This window comes from Cynoglossus semilaevis, chromosome 5, assembly GCF_000523025.1.
Source record: "Cynoglossus semilaevis isolate Cse_v1.0 chromosome 5, Cse_v1.0, whole genome shotgun sequence".
Lineage (NCBI taxonomy): Eukaryota > Metazoa > Chordata > Actinopteri > Pleuronectiformes > Cynoglossidae > Cynoglossus > Cynoglossus semilaevis.
Genome location: NC_024311.1, coordinates 8,375,788 through 8,387,087, shown reverse-complemented (window position 1 = coordinate 8,387,087; position 11,300 = coordinate 8,375,788). Strand labels below are relative to the sequence as shown.

The following is an 11,300-nucleotide window of genomic DNA, read 5'->3' as shown; positions in this document are numbered from 1 at the left end:
TTCTGCAGACGACTCCGTGTTGCCAACAGTTTCTTATGTCCAACATTTTTTAACAGATTCTAAAGAACAGGTTGAAAACTTTCGTCTCCAGCTGTGGAAAACTCTTTCAGATTTCAGGCAAAGGACTTTAAATTGGAATATTACTTTGGTTTTGTGAATGGAATTCCTTTTTCCGTGTGTCACTTTTGTGTCAGGTGTTCTTGACGCCTTTGTGTGATGCACACGCACGCACACGCGCACACACTGATTTAGTTAAAAGGATCATCAGCTGTTTCAGCCTGTGCTGTGAATGGTGTGAAGGTGCGGCGTCGGTCGTGAATACAGATTCGTCCCTGACGGCGTTCCTATAACTCAGAGCGGCGCCGCAGCCTCGGTGTTGCCCTGCCTTCAGATAGAGGTTAGCAGAAAGATTAATGGAAGGAAATCATGGTCAGCTAATTTCATTCCAGACAGAATAAAACCATTATCCTTTTTACTTCACGACGCGGGCGTAGACACTGATTAATTGCCAATGAGGTTGTCAAACAGGAATAATTTCCTGACCACTCCAGAGAACACACTGTAAAAGGAGGTGATAAAATATATTCACTAATTCAATACAACTTTTGTGTCGTGTACAATGTTAAGGAATTGTAAAAAAAAAAAGAAAAGAAAACCCCTACAGTATAATAAGGATGATCGGCTGCTCTTAGCATTACTGTCACTGTGTGGATAATTAGACTGTCAGAACTTTGGGGACCAGACGATCAGACTGTCTGAAAGTCCATGACTGTGTCTTCATATTCTGACGACTTTGTACCGTAGGAAAATAAAGATGACAAAGAGCAGAACTTACAACAATGGTGTGTTAAATGCAGATGTTAAAATGGAAATATTGCCATTTTGCACATGAGAAAATTTAAAGATTTAAATATTGAAAATGAATAAAATATTCAAATGTAGAACAAGGGAAAATTTGTAATTTTGCAAATAAGGAATTTCAATCACAGCAACGAAGCCCACGGGGGAAATGTAGCATATCTTAATATTAAAATATAAAATCTGGGAATTGAAAAATGGAAAAACTGCAGATTAGAATATAGAAATATTTTAAAAAAGAAAAGGAAAAAGGTACTAAAACCTAAAAAATTCATTCTGGACAGTCAATACTGTCTCCCAACCATAAAACTAACAATAAACAAACAACCAGAATAGCTGTGGAGCCGCAGGTTGAACATTCATCTATAATCAAACCAATTAGTTTTGAAGCAGTGAGAAAATAAACTTTAGAAAATTGGAAAATAGCTAACAAACACAAAACATTCACCATCACTGATTAGAGATTTTTTTAAATTAGCAGAAAAAACATGTTGATTGTGTTGCTGCAGCTGTTGATGACTCAGATAAACACCAACTTCTGTACCAGGAGCACATTTACAGATGGTCCTTCATCACAAACCAGTATTACACATTAATGAATATGGAGGGAGAGTAAAAGAGAGAGAGAGAGAGAGAGAGTGAATATTAAGGGGTGAGGGGGTGGGGAGAGGGCTTTACAAAAAAGCCAGAGAACTTAATGAAAAGCAACGAGGAAGAGAAGGACGTTGTAAAGTCGGCTGCTGTGGCTAATGGGATACGACAGTTAGAAATTGAGTTGAAGGATCATTTTAATTCCTTGTTTTTAGAAAAGAGAACTGACAGTTCTCCCTAAATATTGAGCTTATTTATTTAAAGTCGGTCACAGACGCAAAGCAACTGTGATGCGGTCATGTGAATACCACCAGAGTATAATAAAGCAGATGCAAGCATGAGCAGAACAAGACGGGTAGGATCAAAACCACAGAGTATAATAAAGCAGATGCAGGCATGAGCAGAACAAGACGGGTAGGATCTGGATTCCACGTGAAAACCTAGCTGTATACTGGACTTATTTTATTGTTCATTATTTTCATTTATTATTATTTATTTAATGGACCCAACAAGGATGACTTGGTGTGGACTAGGACACATTTTTTGACACGTTGCCCTAGTTGTCCAGGTTTTAGCTAAAGCCTGTAGGACTCACCTCGGGAAGGCGTCGAAACAGTAGGTCTTGCGCGTGTCGGGGAAAGCTACCCGCAGCCCTGACATGAGCGGTGAGTGCAGAATGACGGCGGCGCATTCGTAGCGAGCGGCCAGGTCAATGGTGGGAACCGTGCCGATACTCTGACCGTAGAGGATGATGTTCTCAGGTGTTACTCCGTACCTGAACAAAGACAGGAGAGACATGTGAAAACGCTGAAGAAATTCATTTGCATTAAACTGAATTTATCCACTGAATGGGCGGACATGAAAATATCACAAGGCTTTTAAACAGTAGTCAGAGGAGGGCGCTAGAGTCAATGCTGGTAGTCACAGAGAGACTGGTCATGTGACTCCGGGTCACACAAGGAGACCTACATTACAACTTTATTCTGATGAATAAGAGAGCAAATTTATGATTTCATCCTCATGACTTTCTTGCCTTCATGTGGGAGTGATCTGTGTCACGTAGCACAAATTACAGATTAGAACAAACATCAGACACCAGTGGATGATCATGACAGGGTGGGTCTGCTGGTCTGTCACTGTCACTGCAAAATGAAATACAACCAGAGGAACAAGCCGAGCGTGGAGAATGACAAACCACTCCCATGTTGTAAAGTGACATGGTGTGAACCTCACATCATGTTTACACTGCTCCACAGATGAAACTGCAGCCACGTCTGTCCGAGTGTCTCACTGAGAGCTTCAGGAAAAACATTTTTAAAGAAAAGGCACAATCTGAAATGGTAATAGTTGGAAAATCTCCACATAAAACAGCCAGAGGTTCAGACCAACCAACGCTCAATACAGTCACAGTGACTACAGGCAGCCACAACAGCCATCCAACAACCATGTGAACGTGGTTCAGTCAATGTAGTTATTAACATTCTGTTCTTACATTAACAACTCAACTCAAGAGCTGCAACAAAAAGTACAATTAAGTTGTAGCTGCAACTCACAGGCTGCCACAGGAGGCGCCATTGAGTACATGGTTCCATGTCATGCCACACAGGAGGCAGCATTAGGGATATGTGGTTCCTCTGGGGATCAAACCCAGGACTCTAACTGCTACACTGTCAATGGACCATGAGTTCCCAACCTGCAGCACCGACAGTCAAACATGTTTGAATGTAAACAAAAAACCGTAATCTCTACAATGTGTCGAGATATGGCTGAAAATATTCAGAGCTGTTGACTTAAAGAAACTGTGTGTGTGACAGTTCAACGCTTTCAGTTAGCCTCAGTAGGTTTGACTAATCCTGTGGTCTGTGGTCCCTAGATACACAGCCCCGCCATCAACCTCCCTTCTCCATCAGACACGGTTGTTTGGGATGTGCTCCCGGTCTTTCACGTCTCAAAGAAAAATCTGCTGAGACCAGTCTGTTAGCCCGAGCTCCAGGTCTATTTAAAAGCTGTAAAAACTGTGAAATTTGTGTAGTGGGTACCAGGCGTTACTGGTCACCACAGCGAGTCCCCCGAAATGATTACACCAACGTCTCCATGTCCTCCTCCACTACATCCACACATATTCTCTCCCACTTTCCCTCTCAGCAGGTCCATCCTTCATCCTTCTTATTCAGTCTCTCTTCTCAGCCCACATTTTCTAACCATGTCAACCTCAGCTCTCTGACTATGTTTATCTCCAAACAGCCCAGCACGTGTCTTCCCTCTGGCCCACTCACTCCTGATCCTGTTCATCAGTATTTTCATCTTCCAGAGCGAGCCCTGGACTCCAGACCAAACCTCACAGCAGGTCTCAGCACCATCTCATGAACTTTCCCTTTCAATGTTGCAGCTTCTGTAACAAATCACCCACAGACACTTCGCTCCCATCTGCCCTGGACTCTTTCCTGCCTAACAGTGGATCACCCAAAGCAGATATTCCTGGATGACATGGGTTCTGTTAGGAATTCTTTAACAACATCTGGGATCATTAGTGAGCAGTCGGACAGACCATCACAGACGACTTCTGGACTCAGGGTTCTACTGTGTGCTGCTCCCAGCCTGTCTGTTCCACCAGCAGTGAAAGGCACCGCTGACAGACAACAGACCTCTCAAGAATCTGCTGGTGAGAGGAAGGGAAGAGGGGACAGCATGCTCCCTTGGCAGAGCTCACAGTCACGGAAGAGGGACGGCATGCTCCCTTGGCAGAGCTCACAGTCTGGAGAGGAAGCATGAAGCCCAGCCGTGAAAGTCGATGCAGACAGAAGAGAAGAAGAAGTCGTCCATCACAACAAAGATCGCAAAACGATTAAAACGTGACCAGGAAAGAGGTCTGTTGACCCAGCGGTCCTCCACCTTTGTTGTACCAAACACCGGTCGTCCGGTATCAGCCGGACTGGTAGTACTGCGCTATCATCAAAGGATCATCACATTTCAAAACAACATTTTTTAGACTCTTTTATTCTGTTAGTATCAGAGTCTGAATGACCTTTGACCTGTTGTTTTAAAACATTATCAGATTATCTTTAAATGAAAACAGTAAAGGGATATGACTGGATTATTTTTGAATGAAGTAAATTAGTAAAACTGAAGTACATTTTATCACTATCTACCACTGTGGCCCGGTACAAAATGACCTACGGACCAACACCAATCCCCCAACCAGGGGTTGGCAACCCCTGTGTTAAACTGTATGTAGCTATGTCTTCATTTCAGATCTTATTCATTCTATTGGCAATTAAAGTCTTTTGAAAGTAATACTTTCTCATAAAACACAGTCTCAACTGACAGTAAAGTACCACACGTACTTCATTACCACTCTTTACTGGGATCTAAGTACTTTTCAAGGACATTTCCAACTTCGACAGGCATAGAAAAGTATTATTTTCTACAGTAGTACCATGAGTTTAGTATAATTACCTGATGAAGACAGAGACAGTACTACCAACTACACATTCTTCATCTCAGACCAATTTGAGGTATTATATTTGAGGTATAATGTAAATCTAAACAACTAGTATCAGGCACTTGTATTTGAGGTATAATGTAAATCTAAACAAAATGTTGATCAACATGTGGTCACAACCCAACGTCTGGGATTGTTGTTGGAGAAAACAGTGGAATATGATTCCACACAGAAGCAGGAACACCAACGCTCCTCACCACTGAACCACTGAACCACTGAGTACCACTGTGACTGTGACTGTTCTTCTCCACCAAGATCGGTTCTGGCTCTGTGCATAACTGTCACCTTCACTGGAACACGTCTGCTGTATTTTTGGTTCCACATTTGGCAGCTGGAGGCAAGTGCAAGTCAGGAGAAAAATGTGAACCAGTGACAGCGAGGAACCAGTAGCTGCGTGAGGTTCAGGTGAACACCAGGAAACTGCAAGTGACAGAGCGGCTGCAGCTGAAGTCACAGCACATCAACCTCCTGACAACAGTTCTGTTAACTAACACTTATCTGTCACGACCTGCTGCCTGTTTCCCTGATTAGGTAGAAAAAAAAACAACAACAAAAAACACTAATAATTTCTTTAAGTTGTAGGTTTCATCAAAGTAAAGAAAATGACATAGGAAACTGAGACTTCTGGTGGGACAGCCAATCATATGGAAGTATTTTTACTATTATAAATGTCTATGTGTATATCAAAGAACAATGTAACCACGGACAATTTGTAGTAAGATTATTATTAAATATATATTATAATATATACATATTATAATATTATGATATATATATAATTAATAATGTTTCCTCTTAGAATACTTGGTTACAAAAATATCACAACTGCATTTTAATTGACTAGATCCTGCTTAATCCCTTAATCAATTATTTATGACTGATCTAAAATGTTCTGTCAAAATTCTCAAAAACAATCTGAAGTCCTTAGTGACAACATCTGTTCAGTAAATGTAAATTGCATCATCAGTGAACAGCAAATCCTCAGAGATTTTCTTTTCAGCGAGCCGTAAATCAATGGCTGTGAAACTGTAAGAAAATCTCCTCTAAAGTCTGACTTAACTGCAGGCACTGAGCAGCAGTTGTTTGGAGTCAAAGCTGATAACAATAAAATTCATCATCACCCACTTATCCTGTCGGGGGTCACATGGGGAACTGGAGTCAAATCCAGTTGACAAAGGGCCAACAGTGTAAATTCTCAGCAGGGTTTTCGTCCGTACCAAGGCCGAGATACTAAGACCATCACACGATTCACACCATTTATGGTCTCACAACTGGCTAATTACTCGTCCACTGGTTTTTGGAATGGAAGGAAGTGGTTGCACACAGATAGAGTACACGTGTGCTGCACACAGAAGGCCTTTGGTCAAACAGGATTATACCAGCTGACCTTTCAGCAATGGCTGAAAAAACAATTTTCCTGATGTGATACTAAAATAACTTATTCAGCCACAAAGGCAGAACAAAGGGACTCAGATGTCAAGTCAAAATATAAATGTCACATAACCGAAAAAAAGGTTTAATCTTTCATCCAGACCTTTGCATGCCTTTAATAATAAATCTTTGAAATGCGACCTGAACTGGTAAAAATGTCTAAATCAAATCCTGATTTCATCCAAGATTGAAGGACCACTGGAATCTCATTGTCCTAAAGTTGATTTAAGGCGAGTGAGGGTCTACAGGAAATGAATGAAGAGGATTTTTTTGGCGAGTTAAAAAGCCATGTGGCAAAGGAAGTTTTAACAAGTCTGAAAGAACATCAATTTTCTGAAAGAACAACAACAATAATAACAATGCTTTACGTCCTGATTGGTTTATAAAATAAATAACAATAATAATAATAACAATGCTTTACGTCCTGATTGGATAATTTAGATAATTTGTTTTCCTATTTTAATACTAATTCATACAATTTATTTTAAAACATTGTTACAGCTGAATAGTTGAAAAGTTGAATGGAACTACAGTCACTATGGTCTTGGGCTGAGAGAGGACAGGAAATGCCTATGAATTATGTAAAAAAAAAGCCAGGGTTAATAGCTGGTTAAATTTTCCTTCAACACGTTAGATCAAAAGACAATTTTCCCTTTTTTTGCCAGGAAAAAGGAAGTACATGACGGTAGAGTTATAGACGCAACATTAATTTTATTAAACTGTTTGTGCAAAGGAACATAAAAACATTTCCGATTCCAACAAGAGAGTTTCCAAATATTTCAGAAACAGGAAAGACAAATGGTTCCAAATGAAATCCTCAGCCAGAATGAAACAAAACATTAGAACAAACTATGTAGAAATTACACAGAATCAACAAAACTGGCAACACAACCTTCAAGTCCAAGCCAAGATAAAAGTCTGGATGTTGGGCACGGTGAGGGCTACTGAACAGTTACATCCACAGATAATGAATCACCTCTGTGCTGGTGAAACTACTGAGGTGGCAGATGATCAAGACCAGAGATCATGTGCTTTTTGTTTTGTGGAACAATCACCAGGCCAAAGCAGACAGAGTGATTCTGCAGGCAGAGGTATTTCTTTGGTCCTGAGATATTTTCAGTTTTCTGAGTCTTGTCTTAATAAAGGCTCAGACATTGGTTTGGAAACTAACCACAAACAGACACAAAAACATGGTAAAAATAACTTAACGTAAACCATTTGGAACACATCATCAGCGAAGAATCGAACAGTCTGTTTTGGCAGCATCACAAACATCGGACAAAGAAAATATCCACATGATGGAGACAGAATTATTCCACTTATTTATTATGTTTTGATAAAAGTACTAGTAAGGACCCACATTCTTACTGAGGTGATGAGAAGTTGTTTAGGTGTATTAGTATTAGTAAAGACAACCTCTTCAATGTCCTGATGCTAATTACGATGTGATGTTGATGAGCCAGAAGATGACAGGTCCTTATCTTTAACACAATACTCCACGTTTACTATTCTTACAATCTTATGGTTAACACTCTCCTAAATTAATGACTTTAATGTTGTACATTTACAATGATAATCTCATAAACGTAAATCTTTATTCTGATAGATTTATAACTGCATTCTCATAATTTACACAACTTTTTCAAGATAATTTCGAAATTTATTTTTTATTTGTAATACAGCCATAATATTTAATGCAGTGATTCAAAATCGTCGTTTGTGTGGTTATTCAGTTTACAGCTAAAATATACTAAACTGGAGTCCAAATACCAACATATAACCTTCTTCTCTCATACTGTAATAACCCCATTCTATAAAGAACAACAATGATTGAGAAGTAGATTATAAAAACACATAAATGTTACCTCAGGTACAACTAGGAGTGGTTAGTGCAGGGGTCAACAACCTTTTTGAAAGTGAAAGCTACTTTAAGGTCACTCAGTAATACAAAGAGCTACTTGTTTCAAGGTCACTCAGTAATAGAAAGAGCTACTTGTTTGACACAGACTTTCTTACCATCGTCACTGCACCCATTTGACTGTCACTGCAAGTGTAACTGATCCGAAAACACAGTAACAGTACAACTTTTTGACCCTCTCGTTGACTAGTTTTACTTGTAGAATACACTGCACAGGCACCTTTAGTAGTACTTGGGGGCTACTAGGTGACCCTGGGCTCCACGTTGGTGACCCCTGGTTTAGTGTAACTAGGGTATGTACTCCCCCACTGTGTAGACCCATTACGTACATACATTCATTCATACATGTATATGGAGTACATTAGCACTTCTTCTGTACTCACTTGTTTCTGAGGACCTGCCAGGCCGCTTCGATGTCTGCATACAGGTTCTTCTCAGACGGTTTCCCGGTGCTCACTCCGTAGCCTGAGTAATCGTAAGAAAACACGTTGCAGTTGATCCTGGAGCCGAGGCCAATGTAGAAACTACACATCTGCCCCAGGTCCACGGCGTTTCCGTGGGAAAACAGCAGCGTGTAGCGGCTGTTGGGGGCGCAGCGCACGAACATGCAGCCAATTCGATTACCACGGCTGCTTCTGGTGTTGAACACCTCCACGGCATCGAGCTCTCGCTGCGAATACTGCCAGTCTGCCCGCTCGGTTAAATGTAAGCTGGTGACACCGTTAGCATCGCTCTGCACAGAGTAGGTGGGCTCCGGTGGGAGAAACGCCAGTTTGGCCGCGATGCGGCTGGGGCAGGGTGGACAGCAGAAGAGCCAGCACAGCTCACCGAGAGAAAAACCGTTCATCCTGGGGCCTTGTTCAGGCATTTAGGCGAATATATTCACAAAAACACGAATTAAATTGTCAATTTGCGCTAACACTATACTCACTGTTAATAGCCTGTGGCGAGCGGCGCTAGCTGACAGGTGGCTGCTGTTGCGGCTTAGCAGCTAACGCTACCAAGCTAAGAGGTACCTGTTAAAGGGCGACTTCGTTCAGGCAGACCAGGAATCGGCAGCGGTGAAAGTATGGGTATGTTTCCTAACCGAACAAAAGCAGCTAATACAACGCGACGACAGAACGATTCTTCACAGTTTTACACTTGTTATCTGGTGCAAACGGATGTTTGTGGATGAAGACAGCCATAATTTCTGAACGGAGACAGGAAGGATTTCCGGTTACAGCGGATATCCGGTTCGTTTTCGTATTCTCTTTTCTTTCACGTTTTATTACCCAACCACAAAAATGTGTAAAAACGTTAAAACAATATAAGTTATCATTTCTACTTTAAAACAATTGGGTAATTATCAAAATATAACAATTTATGAAAAAAAAGTTCTTTCTCCAGACCAATCAGGAAACAGGTTGTTGGTTGGGAGTAGTCAGGTTAGTAGAAATGTATTGTCTTAAGACGTTACGTCAATACTAGTATCCACATCGCTGCATCCGTAAGCAAAGGTTATTTTAACTCGCCACAAAATAAGGTAATAGCAGTTTAAGTCACTTAGTTTACGTCAAAGAAAAGTATCAGTAATGAATAATTATATTTTTTATAAATGGGTCTCAAACTTCAAAAAAATGTAAAAGTCAAATCATAATGTTCACTGTTAGCACAAAAAATAAATTGTTCTTTGTGTATTTGGCTACAGCTCAGAAATGAGTTCTGGTCACTTTATGGCCACAGATGATGCATCCAGAAGGAATTTCAACGATTTCACCCTGGGGACCAATCAAGTGTTTCTGATTCTGACTGCAGTGACAGGATGTGAAGAGTTGAATGTAAGAGTTGTATGTATGTGCAAACACAACATGTCATATCAGAGAGTAGTGTGTGTGTGTGTGTTAGAGAGAGCAGTCGCTCCACACACATCTCACTCAGCTGTCATTTACAACCACACAGTGACAGCACTGGGCTGCGTACATCTGTCGTAGCCTGGAGGAAAAACGCCGTCACCGACGTCTAATGTGTTCAAATATAACAGAGTCTGAGAAAGTTCTTCAGACGTGTGTTTTTAGAACACAGCACCTGTCGGACGTTTGAGGCAGACGCTTGAAGAAACTGTTCTTATCGAGCAGAGGGAGAAAACATCCACCACAGGCTGAAGTTCGCCGTCTGAACATATTTGTTCTAACGACTGAAAAATCAACTTTAGTGTTTGGCAGTTAAAACTTTTTAAAAAGTCACTAATTACTACTTCTTTGAAATGTAAATGAGTAACTAACTTGGTTACAGACTATTGTATAATAAAAGTAACTTGTACTACCTGGTATGTGCAATTTTCTATGTTCAAATACTATTCTACTGTACAGTATGTTTCATTTATGTTTAGTAAAATAAATATATTAAATATATATTATAAATATTAAATATTTTAAGAAATGAAATAAACACTTGAAAGATATCAACTTCCTTTCTCACCAAAGTCAACAGTTTAACAGATTAAACATAAGCTTTGATTCAAATCGAATAGAACAGAATAGAATAGTGACAGTAGAAAGAGTAGTGGCTTCAGTTATCCATTATTAAAAGCACCACTGTTACCACCATCGCTGCTGGCAACCGAAAACACCTCCTCATATAACAAGTCTCTGGTCCTTGTCGTCCAAACGACTACATATAAATAATTCATACAATTTAATTGAAAATGATCTCTGTAAAGATGCGGAAAACCAGAAGGTTGCAGCTCTGCTAACCAGCTGTGCAGACGGTTTATTTTGGCCACTTCTTCTCCAGGTCGTCACATTAAAATCTGACATCATGTTAATTTGAGTCTAAACATTAGCCAATGGGGGAACCGTAAATGGTTTTCTGTCTGTTAATGTGACTCTGAAACAACCAGGTCGGCCTCCAGTTTACCTTCAACTCCACAGCCTATGAGCAGCCGTGTGACAGGGAACTGTCACTTCCCATCTGCGTGGACAGCAATCCTCTGTACGAGGGTGAGTGGGTTTTTATGAC

The 11,300-nt window shown here is 40.4% G+C and overlaps 1 protein-coding gene across 1 annotated transcript in view; it reads right to left on the bottom strand.

The window, feature by feature from the left end:
* Positions 1 to 9,661, bottom strand: part of abhd17c (abhydrolase domain containing 17C, depalmitoylase) — an 11,669-nt gene extending 2,008 nt beyond the window's left edge. The window contains exons 1-2 of the mRNA XM_008310281.3: positions 8,684 to 9,661; positions 2,045 to 2,224 (exon numbers count right to left, since the gene is read on the bottom strand). Coding sequence (XP_008308503.1) covers positions 2,045 to 2,224; positions 8,684 to 9,168 — 665 coding nt within the window. The 5' untranslated portion in view covers positions 9,169 to 9,661. The remainder of the gene's footprint in view (positions 1 to 2,044; positions 2,225 to 8,683) is intronic.
* Between the last annotated feature and the right edge of the window lie 1,639 nt (positions 9,662 to 11,300).